Source organism: Xyrauchen texanus, chromosome 26, assembly GCF_025860055.1.
Source record: "Xyrauchen texanus isolate HMW12.3.18 chromosome 26, RBS_HiC_50CHRs, whole genome shotgun sequence".
Classification (NCBI taxonomy): Eukaryota; Metazoa; Chordata; class Actinopteri; order Cypriniformes; family Catostomidae; genus Xyrauchen; species Xyrauchen texanus.
In genome coordinates, this window is record NC_068301.1 from 4,626,637 (window position 1) to 4,648,814 (window position 22,178).

General features: G+C 37.5%; 1 protein-coding gene across 3 annotated transcripts; it reads right to left on the bottom strand.

Moving 5' to 3' along the window:
* Positions 1-819: 819 nt before the first annotated feature.
* On the bottom strand, positions 820-18,997 carry LOC127619622 (thyroid hormone receptor-associated protein 3-like). Of its 3 annotated transcripts, XM_052092536.1 has the most exons (12): positions 18,762-18,997; positions 13,610-13,757; positions 10,333-11,121; positions 9,613-9,821; positions 9,228-9,507; positions 8,442-8,617; positions 7,904-8,015; positions 7,708-7,783; positions 6,319-6,479; positions 3,752-4,037; positions 3,415-3,561; positions 820-1,144 (listed from the first exon to the last, which is right to left on the bottom strand). In XM_052092536.1, exons 2-12 carry the CDS (start codon positions 13,729-13,731, stop codon positions 908-910), a joined length of 2,595 nt encoding a protein of 864 aa, XP_051948496.1. In that variant the 5' UTR covers positions 13,732-13,757; positions 18,762-18,997; the 3' UTR covers positions 820-907. The 3 variants fall into 3 exon arrangements, with proteins under 3 accessions (XP_051948496.1, XP_051948495.1, XP_051948497.1); XM_052092535.1 differs by having other exon boundaries at positions 9,228-9,821; XM_052092537.1 differs by lacking the exon at positions 820-1,144 and adding an exon at positions 1,175-1,577 and having other exon boundaries at positions 9,228-9,821.
* Between the last annotated feature and the right edge of the window lie 3,181 nt (positions 18,998-22,178).

Below are 22,178 nucleotides of genomic sequence, written 5' to 3' on the forward strand. Positions count from 1 at the left end.
AAATTAAACTGTTAAATTCGATGTCAAATATGACAGAGAACCCAGTAACTATACACATTCTGCAGCAAAACTTTTGCGTTTAAGTGAACAGTGGATTGGTCCACATGGGGATATGCTCCAAGGAGACACTTAAACCAAGTCCAATGAGACTGTAACATAAAAGATGAAGATTATAAATGATTGCATCATATATGCATGAATTTACATGCAATTCAAAAGAAAATGGGACAATCTATCAGCAAACTATGAATTCAAAAAAGTAAAAAACAAGTAAAACTGCAGTTAAATCTAAGGCACAAGTACATTGATTTTTCAATTGCACTTTAAACAAAACACATCTGTGTGAATCACAGCCAACATGTTTTCACTGAGGCATTCAGTGCAGGTACCTCCCCTTTCCAGGATCACCACCGAATGACCATTTTATTCTTTTTTTTAATTTTTATACCTCCCATACCCCACAAACACAATGAAAAACAAAACGGAAAATAAAGATGTGTGAAAATAAACAGAAGCGGTTTCCCATCGCAACTTATAGAATGTTTGTTGATACAACCTACACGGCTCTACTATACAGGGCTTTTACAGTGCATCAGGGATAAACTTCTCCGAGTGGCTTACGTTGCGCTAGCTGCTGTTGAACTACATTTGTTGAGACAGGGAAGGTAAAAAGAGATGGAGTTCACCCACGAATGAAAATTGTGTCATGCCCTCATGTTGTTCCAAACCTGTCTGACTTTCTTCAGTGAAACACAATAAGAGATGTCAGACAGAATGTTAGCCTCAGTCAACCTTTACATTATTTGCATCTCTCCCCCGCCCCCATGCAATTAAAAGTCATGCAAGTTTGAAACAACAAGAGGGTGAGTAAATGATGACAGAATTTTCTATGTAATTCTATAACAATCTATGGCTTGGAAGCAGTGTTTTCGGCAGACTTGTCGTCATCTTTGAGGTCGTGCTCTGCGCTGCCGTCTCCCATGTCTCCCCCCTCAGCGTTACCCTGGAACATGTCGTGGGTCCACTTGGGGCTGCCGCCACTCTTGCGAATTATAAAAGTGCCTCTGCCACGTGGGAAAGTTCCTCTGCCACGGCCCCGAGTTTCCAACCACTTCATCTCACCTTCCTTGTCCCGATCATCATGCTACAGTTGGGCGAGAGATAACGGGAGAATAGAGAAAAAAAAATCGAGAAACAAAGAAAGGGAGATAGAGAGAAAGAGAAAAAAAAGATTTGAAATAAATTGGGTTTTTTTTTCACTTTCAAGAAAATAGAATGTGTGAAATATTAAAGTTTAATTGATACCCTCCAGTAACAGATCAATGTATGGGCCAGACAGTTTACTTGATAGGGATCGGAGGATCGATCTTAAAGCACAGAGACTTCCGACACTGATGTTGTATCGAGAGGATCGTTAATCATATAAAAAGGTTTTTACTAAGCTAGGGATTTTATTATGTGTTAACCATGAAAGTTATTGCGATTCATAAGATTCAAAGTGACAAAGAAAGAACTAAGCAAATAGTTGCCTATGAGTGATCTATTTCTCCTTCCTCTCGTCTCAACTCGCAGAAATTCTGAAAGACACAAGTAGCCGCAGACAGCGCTCAGTCATAACGATTGTTTGTTATACATGTATTAAAATTCAAATCTGTTAAAAGACTGAAAATGTTGTTATTGTTAATAACTGATAAATAGAATTAGATGTGTGATCATTTACAGTTTAGGCCCATAAACTAAAAACAGCAAAAGAAAATCCAGTATCTGTATAGATATCAGTGTCATAGGCCTTTATAGCACATGGTATCCAGCCATCGCTATTACTTTGCAAATATTTAGCAATTTTATCATTATTGAGTGATTAATCAAATACACTTGGCCGATGAACAGAATTGTGTCAGTTACAAACTCAAAAAAGCCTTGTAAATGGATTAGACATTTGTTTGTTTTCTAATATTTTCTGAGTGAATTTCTCACATAGAATAAACGCTGATAAATAATCATTTAAATTTCAGCAATTTTCTGTACATCTCATTTGCCAATAGGGCTGCACTATATAGAGGAAAAATGTGATATGCGATACATTGTTGGAAAATGTGATACGGTAATCCTATGACGACGTCATTGAAGTGCGTGGAACATCGGAAAACCCACCACCCAAATTAAATGAAAGGAATGTTCCGGGTTCAATACAATTAATTTTTTTACATTTATAATTCCCAATTTATTTTGACTCAATCCTCCTCCTCCAAAAATCTTGGTTCCAGTGAGGCACTTACAATGGAAGTGAATGGGGCCAATTTTTGAACATAAATATACTCACCGTTTCAAAAGTATACACACAAGAAAAAGGATATGCATGTAAAAATGACTTTAGTGTGATAAAATCAATTACTAATCTTATCTTTGTAGTTATAGCCAATTTTACAACTTCGTTACCATAATGATGTAACCTTCCAAAAATTGGCCCCATTGACTTCCATTGTAAGTGGATTTTTGCTTTTTTTTTTTAAGAAAAAGAGAGACAAGTCGAAACAAATGTTCGTGATAATCAATATTATGCCACAAATGATGTCGATTGAGCATAACTTGTATTGAAAACAGAATATTCCTTGAAATTTATTGGAATAAAAAGGGCCATCTATCCTAGGGATCACAAACATGGTTGTCTTTTGTTCAAAATAGCATATAATATATACAATAATTTAACATTTTTTGTAAAAATGTATGAATATATAGTTGTGAATATAAATCTGTGGGATATCGTAATGGAAACTGTGTATTCTTTACAATGCATTTCATGTTTGTATTAATTTTTAGAATTAGTTAATTCAATGTGGGACTTTTATTTTGAAAGATTATGCCCAGAAGTATATGCTGTCAGTCCACACTGAACTTGAGACTGACATGAATGATTTCACGAGACAATCCATTAATTGAAACCAATCCGCAGACCACAACAGCCAATAAACAACCCAAATTTGAGTTTGTATACTGGCGTCTGGTTTCATTATTATCTGCACACACAATGCAAAGTGAAAGCACAGGACAGCACCGGTTACAGCTACATATGCACAAATTGTAACGCTCCATCATTTGAGTCAGCACCTATGCACACTGCACGCAGACACACCAAGTGTCAACCGCGCACCCAGTCTATTCTCTGCTATCTGCGTCGCCTCGAACATTACTGTATTAAAATCATTGTTATCGCAAGCCCTTGTGATATGCATATCGTGATATGTTCATTTGCGATATTTCGATAAATTCTATATATCGTGCAGCCCTATTTGCCTACATAAAATTATTATATCATGTCTATTTTTTTTTATTTCATTTGTATATTGAAAAAGAACATTTGTTGACCACTTATTCCCTTCAATGTGATATGGTGTGATCGATTCTAAAGCTTACCTGGAAGTACTTCCTACTCTTGGGGGTGTATTCAGGGTCCCACTCCTCCTCTTGGGGGCGTGGGGGGCCACCCATATTCGGAGCGTTATTGTTGGGATTGTTGACTGGGTAATTTCCCCTGTTCCATCCTCTACCTCTCATTCTGGGCTGCAAATACAAGAGAAACACAGATCAGCAGCATATAGACAATATCATATGGCCAAAAGAGCGAAAAATGAAGAACACAATATGGCATTAGAAATATTTATGAAAATATAATTTAATAATCTTTTAAAATAATTATTGTAATCAATAAGCAATATCATGATCACAGATCACAGTGGAGTATGACACTTACAAATCCCCGGTCGTAACCTCCACGACCCCTGTCATATCCTCCTCGATCATACCCTCCTCTGCCCCTCTCATAACCCCTGTCCATATGACCCTCATAGTCCCGGGGGACACCACGCTCAATGGGCCCGAGGTACTCCTTGGACCCCAGACGAGCCTTATTAAACCCCCCTGCTCCCTCCATGTGCTCCTCCCCATGGTACTCCCTCCCTCTGTATGGACGAGGGGAGGGAGAGGAAGATGAAGAGGAGGAAGAGGAAGGAGAGCGCTCTCTTTTCTTCTTGCTTTTCCTTCGGAAAGGAGAACAGAGGTCAAAACGATGCATTCAATCATCTACTGACAGATAATGAGGCTTAATACATGGTTTGAAAAGGCGCAAAGAGCTAAATGAATTCAACTTGTGATTACAGGGTGTTTGCACGTCATCTGTGCAAAGCTAAAAACATTTTTTCTTAATCAGTTCTACAAAAAGAATGACCCAATTTACACCTGGTATAAAGATGCATTTTGGGAGATCAGTTTGAAACGGGACGACACTGAAGACATTTTTTAGTGGCATAAAGCAGGTCCAAAACATTTAATGATTTGTCCACTTCAACCTGATTCGCATGTTGTCGAAAGTAGTGTGACCAATTTTTATAAACGACTAGTCATTTTATTAGTCGTAGAATTAGGCTCTTATGTTTACGTGACCCTGATCACACAGTTTAAGAGGAACATACGGCCGCTAAGTGCAGCACTTTAAAATGGCAATGAAAGGATATTTAACATAAATATGCGAAATAACGACATAATTTGCACATAAAAATCAAAGAAATAAGAAAGTCTTCAACGATGAGCAGCACAAAACCTCTCATGCGAATCCTGAATGCAGAATGGCATGATACAATGTAACCAGAGTGCTTCAGGGCGATCCTTGCTGCGCAATCAAATGCAAGATATCGCGGGTACATGTCTAGTTCATGTCAAAGCAGTTTAAATCTTTTTACTGCAACTATTCATTTAAGCCGTCTCAGACTGGGGGGCCTGGGTAGCTCAGTGGAAAAGACGCTGGCTACCTTCCATGGAGTTCAACAGGTTCGAATACCAGGGTGTGCTGAGTGACTCCAGCCAGGTCTCCTAGGCAACAAAATTGGCCCAGTTGTTAGGGAGGGTAGAGTCACATGGGGTAACCTCCTCGTGATCGCTATAATAAGGTTCGCTCTCGTGGGGCGAGTTGTGAGTGGATGTCGCGATAGATGCCGTGATAAGACGCATGGATTGACGGCCTCAGACGCAGCTGAGATTCGTCCTCAACCACCCAGATTGAGGCGAGTTACTACGCGACAGCGATGACTTAAGAGCACATTGGGAATTGGGCATTCCAAATTGGAAGAAAAAAAAAAAAGCGTCTCAGACAGAATCAGGAAAAAAAACTTTAATCTCCCCACAACACCTCACAAATAAAAGAACATTAGTCACAGCAGAGGATGTCCGACTGTGATAAGTCTTGATTTATTGTTGCAGCACTTTGCTGTAACAGCAGCACATGAAAGGACTAAACCTCAAGCATTACAGAGACGAAACTTCTAGCAGAGGGTTTTACCGTGCTGACTGTTAAACACTGCCTTAAGCACAGCAAATTATCTTCATGCAAAAACGCTTCCCAAGAAGTCTCTTCGAGAAATGCATCTCTCATTAAAAGCACAACAACTAAAAACATTAACATTAGTAGTCAACCCCACAAATCTGAAAAAGTGCACATGCACAAAAACATTATCAGTTCACATTTAAATCTGTTAACACAGGTACTCCTAAAATTATTCTGCTTGAAAAATAAAGTTTGTGCTTGTATTGAATGCAAATAAATTGGGGAGAAATGGTGCGCAGTTATTCACGCTCTTTTTGTTCTTTTACTATTTTGCATTATGTTATTATCATGCATTAGTACACTGAAAGTGAAAAAAATCAGAGATCCTTCCCTTAAATCCGAGCATGAGTGGTTAAAAGAGAGACATTATGACCAGGTGTAAACGGTGATGCTTGTCAACTTTGGATTTGATCACCAAATATCCATCTAATTACCAGGTGTAAACAGGGCCAATGACACTCATTTCCAGTAAACACTGTCTGAAGTATGAGGAGATATGACTAGATTTGGATTTCTTCAAGGAAATAGCAGCATGAAAATGATCATAAAAACATCTTGGCAATGCAAGATGGCTGTAAATGATTAAACAGACAAGAAAAGTCCAAATCACAGTTTAGTATGCAAATAATAAATGCAATGAAGACTAATCAGATTTATGTATAGAAATTTTGCAATGACGTCATCATTTTGAATGGTGTAACTTAAAAAGTAAAGTTAATAATGAAATATATAGCACACAGAAGGCTGAAACCATCAACAAATTTAAGTTTGAATAGAGTCTGTATGTTAAGCTCTTCGAATTAAACAAATTGCAAAAAAACTGTGAAAACAGTTTTAGATATTAACAAACTGTCTTTCACTGTAAATGACAATAGATTGGTCAATATGAACTCAATATCATTACAGTATCAGTCCAGATCAAAGGCTTGAATGAAACATACTTTGACTTCTTGTGTTTGGAGGATCTGTCAGGCGAGAGCTCATGGCTGGGTGTGCGTGATCCAGCTGAACTCTTTCCACCTTCTTGTTTAGGTTCCTTTTTACGGCGCTCAATAGCAAATCGAAGGTCCAATGAATCACCTTCATGCTTTTTACCATGATCCTGTGGAGACACAACAATGACATGAGGTGTTAACACATTTAGTTGAACTAATACTGTATACAGTCTGTAATCTTAAGGTAAACATTTTTCAAGCCCAGATGTGCCAAAGTTGCCAAAATAACCGCAAGTAAAACTCCAAACATTATAAATGGCAAATATATCCACTTTATTGTTGTTGACAGAAAAACACTTGAATCGCTAAATTCTTCATAATCTTTTGCAGAATCCTAAACCAAAAATGCTTATCAGGTTACATTGGCTTAAACAAAACAATATATTAAACAAAATTATGTAGAGAAAGCCAAATAACCATCTGAATAAACATCGATTCTTCTTCCATTTTGGCTGTTTTTAGATGACATCACAACAGTCAAGGGAGAGACGTTGGAGTTTACATTAAATTCAGCATTTCTATCTTGGAGTTAAACAGATTTAAATGCAGTAATTTCAAGATAATAAGAAAGCAACATAAGCTTTGCCAGACTAAATTGGACTACAATGCAATTTCAATAAATGTTTTGAATCTAACTTAAAGTTAAACTTCAATTTAAGGATTTTGGTTAACCTGGGAAACATACAAATTCGAATTAACAGAGTAAAACTAAATCAACAAGAACACATTGAGTTTTCTCAGACTGTAAGGCAGATGACTAAAATCGTGAATGTGAAAACCCAGCTGAAAAACTCCATCTATTGGCCATTTCAGGAATAACCTCAAATTGCAACCCAACTTTAATTCAGTCACCCTCTCTGACTTTGCAATTAGTTTCTCAGAATTTAATTTGGGATTGTGCAATCTGATGGTAATGTGACATCCACTGAATTTGTGACATAAATCCATTAACACATGACAGAAAACGCACAGATCTCATGAGAAAGCAGCATGCTCCTTGCTTTCCTCATATTAATTAGTACTGAGCCTCACGTTTTGTTTATAGACACATTTTTGAGGAAATATACTTACTATGGCATTGGTTAGCGGTCCAGTGAAAGGCTTGGACACAGGATCAATTGTCACTTCCATTTGATTAGCCATTTTGTTTGGCAAGTATATACCCACGATTAATCATACGACAAAGGCTGGAGGGTGAGAGCATAACGCTCAGTAATACAACACTGCGATTGGGTTTCTTGTGTTTAAGCATTAGACACTTCATAGCACATTTCTGCTGTTTCAGCTGGTACACATTTGGGCAGGAATTTCAGATTTGAAAACGCTCTGTGTCACCTTGTAGCCGCTCTCTTCGAAATCCTCAAACAGGCGAGTGTGCTTCTTAAAAGCACTGGGAGACACATCGATTCTCCTGCAATAGAACATGGAGAGGAATTATGAACGGGGAGAGAGAACAAGGCAACTAAACCATTACAAACAAGTATTTATGGGTGTTTGAGTGGAAATGAGTCAGAATGTAAATCACACCTACCTGTGGATCTCAGGACTCTTCTTTGGCTTCATCATTTCCACCTCTGCCGCTTTTCTTTGGTATATTCCAAATCGCTCATTCAGAGTTAACCCAGATGACTGGAAATGTTGAGCTAGAGAGAGGGGAAAAAATAATTTCATTGATGTCATCACATTGAAAATAACAAATATTTAGCCAAATTCTCATAAAATTCACAAACAAAAATGGTCCGAGGACAGAACCTTGAGGTACCTCAAAACACACCCGCACTTGCTGCTTCAAACCAAAGCATTTAGAAGTATTTACACTCAAATTAAAGAGTGGAACACAAAATGAGATGTTTGGTGGTGTTAGTCTCAGTCACCATTCACTTTGCATCACTGCATATTTTATTCCAAACATTCTGACGAACATCTCCTTTTGTGTTTCACTGAAGAGAGAAAGTCATACATGTTTGGAATAACATGAGGGTGAGAAAATTACAAAAATCTTCATTTTTGAGCGAACTATCCCTTTAAGGACTGCATAGTATATAACCACCAGCCTTGACTGGAATTACCTTTAATATGATGTACGATGGTGACTATGTGTTGAGCAAATAGCTCAGAAGGGCTCCTGCGAAGCTGAGTAGCCTGAATATGTTGGAAGATTGAGCGAAACTCCTCATGATCTTTTTTACCAGGGTGCACAAGATCCCGTGACAAATGTCTTTCTTTACCTAATGCACCAGTTGAGCTGAGGGAAAGCATTGAGAGTGATAAACATGTCCAGTAGTCATACTGAACTGACAACAAAATAAATATGACTAGGAAAACAGTAAATGTAATTTTAAGAAACAACATTTCATTCACATTAGGCTGTCAACAAGCTGAGAAACTAAATTCATTTGAATTTAGATATTATATCAGGTAGGGGGGAAAAAATCTACAAGAAATCTGTTTTTCAATTGACATCCGTCTCCTATGTCCCATAGGGCGCAAAGAATCAATATTAACCAATCAGAGCCATGTCATAGCTATTGTTTATGCCAAAGAACAAATCTGTCTGTCAACAAAGTGTCAAAAGATTTAATCAGTTCATAAAGTAAAATGAGAGAAAAAAAAAACTCTTAGAGGATTCTATAACTAAAGCCCAAACTATACTTCGGTTGTACGAGTTGCTGATCGCTCGGTGCAAAGTACGCTTCACACAATTTTCGTCATCAGCACAGTCTGCACAGACTGTTTTAGCAAAATAATGCGATCAGTCTGAAATTCCCATAAGTCATCGTAAGTGATTAGCACACATCCAATGTGTAAATTCGACTAATAATGTAATATTATTTTGACAGCCTTAATACACATACCTTTCTCCTTCATCAATAAATGCTTTTACACTGAAATTAAACTGAGGGTCTCTCTTCACTGTGGATTTGGCTGGGGGCGAGGCCTCTCTTCCAGCTGGGAATACTGGCCTGCCTCTAGTCTCTGATCCTCTAGAGGGCGACGGAGAGGATAGACTTATCCTGCTCTTTTTCTTTTCCTTCTTCTTGGCGGCTTTCTCTTCCTTTCTTGCCGCGTGCTTCCGACTTCGGTAAAGTTCCTCATCCAGTTCCTCCTCTACGTCTTCATCCCTCTGAGAAGAACCTTTGTTAGAGAGATAGACAGTGTCATCCCATTTTCCAAAACGCTCCTCACTGAAGTCTCGCAATGAAAGAGGGACTTTGTCTTTATATTTGGACTCTTCCTCACTCTTCCTGTCTTTCATTTCCTGGTGGTACTCTTCCTCAGGGTCGATAAAAGGAAGTCCTTTATCAGTCTTTGAGCCATCGAAGCCAGAATCCGACGCGTCAAAAATGCCTCTCGACTTACCACTGCTCTTCTCATTGTCAGCGTCTCCCGTAGATAAAGCCTCACCACGGCTGTTATCCCTGTCTGGCTTTTTCTTTTCTGCCAAAAACCTGGTAAACAATCACATGTAAATCAGATCTTCATACAAGGAGCAGATTGTATTAGACAACATTTACATTTTGAAACCAGGAATTATGTGACTGCTCAAATTTCCAACACCTTTTAAATGTTCACAGCAAGATCAGAAAAGTTACTTACAAAAACACGTTCAAGACAATGAATCATGCGCAAACTTATGGTTCAACTTTGCAGAAATGCAGACACGACTAACCAGGATGGGGTTTTTTATTCCATACTTACATCATTAAACTTTATCTCCTAAATTATGGGATTGCAAACAACCTCATTGCACAGGGAAACGCCCAGCAAGTTATGGAATGTGACATTTGAGTTTGAAATAAGCTGGTTTCCATTATAAGCTCTATTCTTCCAAGGATCTTTGTTGCTGTACAAGGACTAAACACATTTGAGAGAATGATGATTATCGTTAAAAACTGCCAGGAAGACAAAAGGAAAGAGGGAAAACATCCAAAAGACAACACAAAAGAACAACAAACATACTTCTTGAAAGCAGACGAGATGGATGCTGACTTGTCCCCTGCCTTCACATCTTCCTTTGAAAAGAAGCCAAAGCCAAAGCCAGTTGATGTTGATGTTGATGCCTTTTCTGGCGGGCTCTTGTTGGTTGGACCAATGCTTCGCCAGAGTGAACCGCCAGAACCATTGCCAGAACCTCCAGAAAGGGACACTTTAGCCTCTGCCTGACTGCTGGTAGATATTGCATTGCCTGAGCTTTTGGGGCTAGCATCATAATCGCTCAGGGCTTCCCATTTACTAGAAGGTTCGTCAGTGGTACTTCCCGCAGGCTTAGATGCTTCCTTGGTGGATCCCTTACTTTCGCCAGGTGAGCCCCTTCCCTTGGAATCTTTTGAATGGGGTCTTCCGGAGCTTGTGTTGCGTCGTCTTGGAGACGAGGAGTGGGAGGAGGAGCTTGAGTGTCTGGAATGCCCAGAGGATGACCTATTGGAATGGCGTGATCTGCTTCGACTTCTTGAACGCTTACGAGGAGAATGGGACCGAGAGCGCCCCCTCCTAGGGCTGTAAGAGTGGTCATACTGCTGCTGCTGCTGCTGCTGGTCTCTATGGCCATGCCAGTTGTTGGAACGGTAACCATAAGGACCGCCACCTCTGTGATAATTACCTCGAGGGAAGTAGCCGCGACCTCTGCCTCGGTTGTACTGGAAGGGCCTCCGGTAGCCACGGAAACCACGGTTATATCCGCGATTACCCTGAAAATCTCTGTTAGAATAGTTCCTCTCCTTGCTATGTGAACGGGATCTTGATCTGGAACTAATGGAAACAGAGGGAGAAATACAGTTATGGTTCATGACCACTTGAGGGCACCATACAACAACTGTTGTAGTTGCTCATTTACAATGAGCAAAGATCATTTGGCTAAGTTATGTGCTTTCATTGACATAGTGCTTCATCATTTCCCTTAAATTTCACAACACATGCTGTTCTTACAGCTAGTTTTACCATTGAATGTCCGATTGCACAGTTTAACTGTATCCCTTAATTATAAACTTTCCAAGTTACATTCATGAGTCCTGTATCGACATAACCTGAAATGCTGCTCAGCAAGGAAGAAGCCACTGCTGCAATACTGCCATAAAAAAGCCAGACTACAGTTTACAAAGTGCATATGGGGACAAAGATCATCTTATCTTATTACTGGAGGTCTAAAATCCTGACTCAGTTACACCAGTTCTGTTTGGAGAAATGGGCCAAAATCCAAGCAACTTATTATGAGAAGCTTGCCGAAATGTTTGACCCAAGTTAAACAATTTAAACGCAATGCTACCAAATAGTATGTGAACTTCTGACCCTCTGGGAATGTGATGAAAGAAATACAAACTGAAATAATTCTCTCTACTATTATTCTGACATTTCACATTCTTAAAATAAATTAGTGATCCTAACTGACCTAAGACAGGGAATGTTTTCTACAATTCAATGTCAGGAATTGTGAAAAACGTATTTGGCTAAGGTGTATGCAATCTTCTGACTTCAACTGTATATACAAAGTGGAAATCACCTGAAAATCCCAATAAAAGGAACTTCAAACTTAATTTACCATCAACAAAATATTTTGTCATTCTCTTTCTACAACTACCAATTTCCAAGAATTAACACAAAGTAAAAGAGCTTTACTATTATAGTATTATGATCCAAATGTTCCACAAACTAAACTGAACACATTCACAACACTACAAACACAAAACAATGACTAAAGGAAGTCACACCGAGTAATGCCTGTTGCACACTGCATGCCGAAGCAGTGTATATATTTTCATCGCCCAGTCAATTTTTGATGCACAAGTTGAATTAAAGTGACAGTGCACTGTTGATGATCGAAACAATGCTCTATAACCCTAAACTTACTTTTCATAAGGATCAATTAAAGTAAAAAGCGTGAGATGTTACCTCGGATGTTGTTGGAGATGGTAATTTAACACATCATTTTGACAATTAAAAGCTTTGGCTGGTGTTTGAACAAAGAAATATCACTATTCAATGGTTGTACATAATTACTTATTTCTTCCTATATTATTTTAAGTGATCAAACTATCCTCAGTTGTGGCAAAAAAAAAAAAAAACTTCTAAAAGTCTCTTCACAACAGTTGTATTCATTTTACCCTCCAATTCTCAATACCGCTTTGCAGAAAAAGATGGTGATAATCTCAATAGAGCAATGTGTAAAAAGTGATATATTATTTATTTGTAAAGTATTTATACATATCTTATCATTACTCTCTTGATAATGCCTTTCGATTTTGCTGACTTTTAAAAAAAAATGACTGTTACGGTGATGAGAATCATGATTGAAAACAATGGGAATAGCAATCCATCCCAACAAGAATGAGAATTGGAGGGGTAACGTGCTTCAGTGTCCTGAAAATAATGTCACAATGCAAAAAATTTTAAAGGTAGAGGTCCTAGCCAAATTCCCCCATTGGCCCTTATCTATCATGGATTCCTAATAATCCCCATCAATGAATTGGCTGTATCACTCTACTCTCTCCTCTCCTCCAATAACTTGTGTGTGGTGAGCGTACTGGTGCACTATGGCTGCCGTTGCATCATCCAGGTGAATACTTTCATCTGTCAATGGTGGTTGATGAAAACCCCCTGTTCACTGAGTAAAGCGCTTTGAGTGTAGTGTCAGAAAAGCGCTATATAAATGTAATGTTCATTCATTCATTAATTTATGCAATCATTATTTCATTTTGATTTCTATTGTCTATTGATTTGGGGTTAAATATGATATTTTCTTGATTTGTTTCGTGAGAATCAAATTTCTCTTTTGGAAAAAGGGACCAAACATTTTTCATTTTAAACACTGGTATTTACAAATTTGTGTTGTTTTTGTTTTGTAAGCTCTCTAGAATGAGATTGCCCCTTAATTGATAAATACCACCTGCTTTACACTTTTCTGAAGTGTCTTCATTCCGCTCAACTACAGTACAAGCCAGAAACTGTCGTTTTGCTAAGATATTTAAAAACGTAAAAAGCCCTTTGATGTTCTGCCACATCTCCCTGTTTCAATAGGACACTACGTTAACAAAGGGAACTGTACTTGTCAATCCATTTTATGGGATTTTAAGAATGATGTTTTAAGACACGTAGAATGATGTTGGATGTTCACATTTATTAATTCATTAGACACTTATTTATAAATGCTTGTTTAAATTCCAAACAGTAAGAGAAACCTAATGGTTTTAATTTTAATTGAAAAACTACTTCAGAATACAGTTAAACACTCGGCTTTGTCTACCTGTAGCGACGCTTCCTGGACCTTGAACGAGAGCGAGTCCTCGAGTGAGATCGAGAATATGACCTTGATCTAGACCGGGACCTGGATCGGGAATGAGATGCAGAATTCGGTGGCTTGGACATCTTTGTGCTTACAGTGCTTTTCAGACCTAAAATGACAAAGAAATTGAGGCAGTTATTGCAAAACTGCAAAAAAAAGTACTTGAGTCACTAGTACTGCAGGTTTCCCTCGATCTTTCAGTATAACAATGTACCATTATGATACAAAGAATTGTAGAGAAAGGATACCTACAAGATACTTACGACCAAACTTGGATCCACCTAAAAAAGGTTAGAGACCCTTTAAACATTTACATTTATGCATTTGGCAGACGCTTTTATACAAAGCGACTTACAGTGCACTTATTACAGGGACAATCCCCCCGGAGCAACCTGGAGTTAAGTGCCTTGCTCAAGGACACAATGATGGTGGCTGTGGGGATCGAACCAGCAACCTTCTGATTAACAGTTATGTGCTTTAGCCCACTATGCCACCACCACTCGTAAACGCCACCAACAGGCTTTCAGTAAACTTGTCAAAGATAAAATATAGCTGCGAGCGGCAATCATCACGGTCCAAGCACGTATGGCCAGGACATGGCCAAAATAATTAAATTGGACACAATAGATACCATTGATGCTGGGGACATGGCACTTTAGTGTAAATGTTCTTCCAAAAGATTTTTTATCACAGGTTGCAAATTAGAATTATATTAGAATGACAATAGAAAATGAAGAATAGATTTTGGTTGCTGGACAACAATACATTAAGAGAGCAAAAAGCTTAAGTCAAAGCCTAAGTCAAAGAGGATTTTCAGTCTTGGTGCTCCATCAATTGGGACAATTATATCATGAAAAACTGAACTTGATGAAATATTTAATAGGGCTCTTCATTTATTGGATAGCTGTTAATAATTCTACTGCACATATTTAACATTTCAAACAAGATTGCTGGACAACAGTACATTACAAGAGCAAAGAGTTAAGTCAAAGAGGATTTTCAAAGATTTTTAGTCTCGGGGCTCCATGTAGTGGACAAAATCTTAAAATAAAATTTAGCACATGTCCTCAGACTATCCCGGTGTGTATATTTTTTACGGTTTGTCATGTTTGGACCTTGTGCACACAAATAGGCATAGTAGTAGTTACAGTTGAAACCCAAAGAATTTATTGACTTAATATCTTCTAAACAATTTGACAAAAATCAGAAGGAAAAAAAAAACTTTTTTTGTCAGGACAGTCCCTAGATGTAAACATTTAGAAGCCAACCAGACAAGCGGCCTAGGAGGGTTTTTCAGAAAATACAAATAAAAAATCTTGACCCAAGGAATCAGAAGAAAAGAGAACTTTGATTCTAGCCCCTTAGTTTGCAAGACATGAGCCAAAACATAAAGGTGCTTATTAGAGCGTCATCTAGAGTCCGTTGTGCCATAGTAGTGGGGGGGATTTGGGACTATCCTGCCCAACTTACGGTTTTTGCTGCCCATATGCTTTTAGGGCTGAAAAAGGAGAAAATCTGTACAAATACAATAGGATTCCAGTGGTGCATACAAAATTACAGATGGATCAGACCAATGGATCCTTAGGGCCATTTTTACTTTTTTAAATATTTATAGTGCCACCAAATGGAAGAGGAGCACAAATTTATTTTTATTGTGTCCTCAGAAGTACCCCATACATATGTTTACAGAGTTTTGTGAAAATATCTCATACCATTCAAGAGTTATAGGTATTTGCATTGTGGCCATGCATGCTTTGTACGTTTTGGCATACCGTTGTGACAATCAATCAAAAGTTTAAACTTTGTTTGATAATTATTGGTAATGGGACTCAAGAAAATATTTCTGCATTGGTTCGGTTCCTATCGGGCGAACGGCCTGGTAGTTAGCACAAAGTTGCCTGCTGAGCTGCAAAAAGATGCACTGATGTTTACCTTTCAATCTGCTACATTATTTACTGCACTGAAAAACTATATCTGGCAAACAGCAAAAAGATGTGATAAACATGAGTGACATGGTTGTCAGGGACAGGGTTAACGTTATATTATTTATATTGAAAAGGGAAAATGATGGGGTCATTGTTTATTAACTTTCCAGTATGTATTTCACAAACTAGTTAGCAGCTTACAGAGAAGACACCACTTAACTCCGCTCAACTCTGCCCTGACTGCTGAACCACAATCAGCTCAGCTCTGTAAACAATGGAGTCGGAGCACACTCTGCTGGACAAACTAGGTTATGACACCAATTCTAAAGCATTGTTTTCTGCATTATATGTTCTGAAAAACATTTATATAAATCGGTTGGGCACTACTTGAACCCATAATAATAAGAAAATCAGTACAAATACAATTAGGTTCCAGCACCTTTGGTGTTTGGACCCCTAAAAATCTGTACAAAAAAAATAAATCGAGATTACATTGAGGCAGTAAGAGCCAATTTTTTGAGGGTTTAAAGAGCAGAAATGTGAAGACTAATTTTATAAAAGCATATTGACAGTCTGTTAAAACTTTAATTACTTGTACTATTATTTGTTTTATCATTATTTTATGGTTGTTTTAGGGCTTTACTGTTAACAGCATTACATCATGGCAACAAAGTTGTAAAATTGGTCATAACTTTAAACAGAAAGGTTAGTAAGCAATTTTATCACACTAAAATGATGTTAACAACAGGGTCAGAAATGAATGAGGGCTCTGGGCAAAAATGCCACCAAAATGGACATAAATGACCCCAAAATAAAAAAAAGCCCCCGCAATGAGTCCCTGTTGTTTTGTTAATAACATCATATGTAGTTTCAAATACATACAGTGCATTCAGAAAGTATTCAGACCCCTTCATTTTCAGCTCAAGGCAATATAGCAGTATTTGTCACGCTGACCTGAAGTAACTGACGGTAACTAAACGGCACAGTTCTTACCGTAAATGATGCCACTAGCGAACCAAGTCCAACACGATATTTGTCTTTAAACATGTGTGCTTTATTTCGTAATGATAAACAGATTAACAGATAACCACATCAGTGTTTTTGGTTTTTTTAACTTGACCTACTATATTTAAACCAATGGAGGTCAGAACTGTTTGACTACCGCAATGGAAGAATCCCTTTAACCATGTTGACAAGATTACAAAATAGCTAAACATTAACAGAAGACAACACTGGAAGTAAACAGTAGATAAGCACAAAGATGCATCCCAGGACACTGTTTACAATGAGGGGCCAGAAAGCAGCCTGAAATCAGAGGGCGGTATAGTTAAGATGTTACACGATGTTGACATCTCGCCACTTCTAAGCTTTTACCTTTTAAGCCTGCATGGAGGCTACTGAATGAATGATCTGCTTTGCATACTCCTTTATTGCTTTTAGGCCATCTAGAAACATGAGAACTAGGGATGCGCATGAGTAGTCGAATATTCGTTCTGCAATAAATATTAGAATAGTAAAAAATACAATTCAAATTTTGCAAAGTTTTGCTTTGCTGGCCGTATATACAGTGAGATGCATGTTAAATCCTGAACACACAAAATAAAACTGGCAGTTATAACAGAATGCACTGGGTGGCGCTGTTGAGTGTGGACACAAGTTGATCACACGGTTCTGTCAGTATGTTCAGATGGACACCAGAAAAGCGGGTTATTGTGAGAAAGCTGGGTTCCTGTTTAAATGTACTGGATAAGTGTTGTACACTTTACCCTTGTATATGTGCAGCTCGTCAGAAAGCAGCGTCTCCGTAGCAACGTAATCGCCGCATCGCTTCTGTAAACAACAAATATGGCATCCGAGAAAGACTATGCTAGCTGAGGTAAGGGACAATCCATAATTTAAACTGGTGTGTATGAGTATAGTTTACTGAGCATGTGGATATGCTTGTTTTTCTCAACAAAAACATGACACAATATAAACATGATAGCTATTATATGGCGAGTGTTTATACTCGTCCTGTACGTTAACTGCGTCAGTCTACTTTAAGAGCTTCAATATTTGAATACCAAATTATTGATGAATGCACATCCCTAATAAGAACCCTAGTTTATTTATCTGCAATACTATTCAGTTGCAAAGACATTAAGGTGTGTCATTATTCATGCCAGTCTCTTGTGTGTATCTTGTCTTTGTGCACTGCCAGTAAAAGCAGGAAGTGGTAACAACTGCCAACCAGCCATTTTCACCCAGTCATTCAGGGTTTTGGTTTTCAACATTAAAATGCAAGAGAGAATACAATCCAACCAGTGCAGCTAGTTTGTAATCTTTCCAGGAAATGCATGAAGTTCAATACATTTGCATTGATCTAATCATCAGTAGGAAGACTTACTGGCTGTATATCAAATCCTAGTGAGCTGCCTACCAAGACAGCACTTAACCTAGTTCACATGCTTTTTAGACACCTAAAAAGGCTGTTTTAGGTAGGCAGTTGAACTAGGTTCCTAAAGTGTCGTCTAGATAGGCAAATTTACTAGGCTGTCTGAGATATTGAACACTAAGTAGGTGCCTAAAGTGCTGATAGGCAGCTCACTGTGTTTTGAGTGTCAGTCACTTTAACATAAATTACAGCAACAAAAAAAAACTACTATTCTTCCGCTAGAAACTGCTTTGTAAATTGTAAAAACCTTCATTTTAAAATAATTAAACTGCAAGAATGGGTTATATCGAGTGGAAACAAACAATGAATTTTACGCATATCAGACACAATACAGATTTAGAATACAAAAAAAGTTTTTTTTAAGTCTCGAGACTAAATTTCAGGACATTTAATGACAGATTAGTATTCATTTATTAATTAATTTGCACCCTATCGACATACATGTGGTTAAAATGATAATAACGTTAATGGCTTTACAATAAACGACATTACATCGTTCATTATAAATATAACTACCAGATCACATATTAAAAACACAGAACGTCATCAAAAATCCGATTAAATCGAGGAGTTTCGTTTTATATTAGCAACTATGCTAACACGAGCACTATTAGCTCATCTGAGACCGCATAAAACGAGCATAAACGTCCACATGGACAACCAAATAGCTCAAAACCACATTTAAGAGCAATACACTCATAATATGGCACACATTTGAGCGTTATATTGTTAAAATATGTTAAAACAGACTCACCTGAAGGGCTAGTCGATTGTGATGAGCGCGATGCGTGCACGCGGTGTAAGAGACGCTCTTATCTTGAACAATATCAGTCACCTTTTCTAGTAATGTCTTATATTTCTCTCATAAGCTCTACTAATTCATAAAGGTAAAGTTTTGGATTACAGAATCTGTCCGAGAAGTCATTTGGTCCCCTCAGAATACGCAAGAAGCTTCTGCGACTGCTAGACAGTTCAGCGCTTCCTGGTCCTCTCTCTCTCTCTCTCTCTCTCTCTCTCTCTCTCTCTCTCTCTCTCTCTCTCTCTCTGTGTGTGTGTGTGTGTGTGTGTGTGTGTCTCTCTCAATTCAATTCAATTCAATTCAAAGGGGCTTTATTGGCATGAATGTAAACAATACAATATTGCCAAAGCTGAACTACATCTTAATCTATACATTTAGTTTAACAAATTTAACACATATAAAAATAAATACAAAACAGGTTCAGAACTGCTGAAGATCACAGTGTTTAAATAACTGAAGAGAACTGACATATACTGACACATAAATGAATATACACACATACACTGAGGGTCACTGTGGTGAACATTGGGGGGTCAATATCACTGTAGGGTGCCTTTTGGTGTCCTGAACATAAATAACTAATTTTCCATTATAACTTAACATACAAATGACAATGAAAGGGTGTGTTATATAAGGCTAAGTTTTGTATTCATAACAGTAGCATTATTTGGCTCTTTAGATACATTTTCAAGATTTTCTATAGTTTTGTATAAGAGGATGTATGTTATTTTGCTATGTCCCAGGCACTGCTCATCAAATTTGAATGAGAGTAAAATAGTCAAAATCATATTTATTTTTTATTTATTTTTTCCTATTAATATTTTGTTTAATAAGATATTACTCAAATTGAGTGTATTGATCAGTTTATAATAAAAACAATATTTTTATTTAATAAAAAAGAAGAGTTTGTCCATGTCCCTTAAATGGTTGTCCACCCTGTCGTATTGTGGAATCTGCCCCTTTAAGAATAGGCCACCCCATTAGTGACATCAGGACAACAGATTTTTGTATCTCTTCAGTGGCGGGAAATTCAACTGCTGAGGTGAGTAGCTGCTGATTTTACAACTAACAAATTTTCTTCATATGAGTTTGCTTACTTGTTTTGCCAAAGCTTAACATGTCCACCCTGTCGGCATAAAATATACTGGAAGTGATTCAAATACAATAATTTCCAAATATGTACGTTTTAATATACCAAATTCTCTTCAACAACCAGACTAACTATTTACCTAGTCACAGTTTGTTGTAAGCTAATATGCTAATTGAAGCTCAAAATGTCCACCCTGTCGTTAGTTCCAAAATGTCCACCCTGTCGGCCACTTAGACTCGATAGGGTGGACATACACATGACAGGGTGGACATAACATTCATTTGTTGTTAATATTGCAATTTATAGAAATGTTATATTACATTTTATGGAAACATATAATATAATACAACAAGATAATATTTTGTTATATAAAAAAATATAAAATCATTGCTGTTCTCAGGACATGCCTCTGAGTGCGGCAGAAAGTGCACGGCAATACAGAAAACTGCGGGTTGCAAACCCTGAACAAAGAGATGCGTACCTTAAGAAAGAAAGGGATAGATGGAGGAAAGATAGAGATACAGGGAAGAAGAAAGTTATTAATGACCTCACAGAGAGAGGAAAACGTTTACAAAGGAAAAAATGGAAGGAGGCAAAGAAAGCTGCCAGAGCAAAAGCCAGGACAATAGTGGAGTTGCAGACTCCAACTCCAGAACCACTGGAGCTGGACTGTCCACCACAGCTAGGTCCCTCAAGGTTAGTATAAATGTCGTATGGGAATTATATAAAAGAAACATAACTCTTAGCCAAATATTGTATTAATTATAGTCACCTAATACGTATTATAGCTTCCCTGGTTATAGTTGAATAATTTAGTTAGGGATGAAATAGGCCAAATTAAAAGTGATTGGCCTAAAAACCTAACAGTAATTTATGTATTCTAGGCAACACATTCAAGGAAAAAGGATTCGAGAAAGAAGAAAGAAGAAAATTATGAAAGAAATGAAAGAGTTGAAAGCAAAACTGGCAAAGGAGAAGAGAAAAGGAGAAAAATACAAAAAGAGGTACCAGAGGATGAAGAGACAAGAACCCTCATTGTCTCCTCACTCAAAAGTCAGGGAATTGGTAAGAGGGCAAAAAGTTAGGTCACCCATTAAGAGAGCCCTGCTATTTCACACCACCCTGGTTGAGAACATCAGGCAAAAATACAGAAACGCAAAAACTGAAAGAGAAAGACAACTGATTGCCAGGGTGACTTCTGGACGTATTTTAAATAAGTACAAACTACAGAAGTACACACAAATGGCATTTGGCTACTCCAAAAAAAGAAATGCAACCCTCAGTGTGGATCTTTGTGCAACCGTGAAGAGAAAAGAAAGTGGTGCAGCTCTGGAGATCAAGAGGAAAGTGAGGTCTTTTTATCTCCGTGATGATGTTAGCTGTATGACACCAGGCTGCAAACAAACAATCACACGACAAAAGAGAAAAATGCAAAAAAGATTACTCATTAGGTTTTTAGTTAATGTAAAACCCAATAGAACCACACTGGAATACATTTAGGCAAGGGTCAACTGAAAGATCGAATCGTGTTCTGAACACAAATGTATATATTTTTTTCTAAATATCAGTTTGGGGCAAGTTGTTCCACATGTTGTAAATGTTACAAATTGACAGAATTTATTTACTACAATATTTCTTGGCCACAAATAACAAACTAATTGTTACATTTAATGTACTTGCTTTTTCATGTTTTGTTATTATAATTTTCCTTATGTTTACATTTTGCTGAAAAGACGGGCAGGTTTTTGAACTCCCTGCCTGTTTCATCTCAACCAGAGAGGCCATTCTAAATTCTCGGTTATATCAATGTGATTGAGAATGTAATTATATATTTATTTTTTAAGTTGAATAAATGTTTCATTGTCATATTTTGTCATGCTTTTTGTGTTCTGCTTTATGTGTCCACTCCGTCAGTGTGCTCGTCCACCCTGTCATCTTGGTATTTTTAAATAATAATAATAATATTTAAAATAATAATTTAATCATACCTATATAATCCATTGTGCTAGGTGTGGGGGCAATACCATGCAAACAAAAAACTGCATCCAAATAATCAAATATTTCTCCAAATAAGAAAAAATACATGTGTGAATTGTATGAGTTTCTTTAAAAACACATGGTTTACATAAAATCTTTTATGTATTTATAATTTGAAAGCAAACAAATAACCCTGTTTAGGAAAGGGACATCATACCTTTCAGAAAGTATCATTTGTATCTTAATAATGCAATGAAAACATATTTAACAGTAATTTATATGTCCACGACAGGGTGGACATATCT

Excerpts from the sequence above, each read along its gene's own strand:
- LOC127619622 (XM_052092535.1), bottom strand. The coding sequence starts at position 13,731 with ATGTCCAAGCCACCGAATTCTGCATCTCATTCCCGATCCAGGTCCCGG. Across the intron at positions 4,038-6,318 it reads TCCAAACACAAGAAGTCAAA|GAAAAGCAAGAAGAAAAGAG; the intron begins GTATGTTTCATT and ends TCCTTTCCGAAG. Across the intron at positions 1,145-3,414 it reads AGAGTAGGAAGTACTTCCAG|CATGATGATCGGGACAAGGA; the intron begins GTAAGCTTTAGA and ends GCCCAACTGTAG.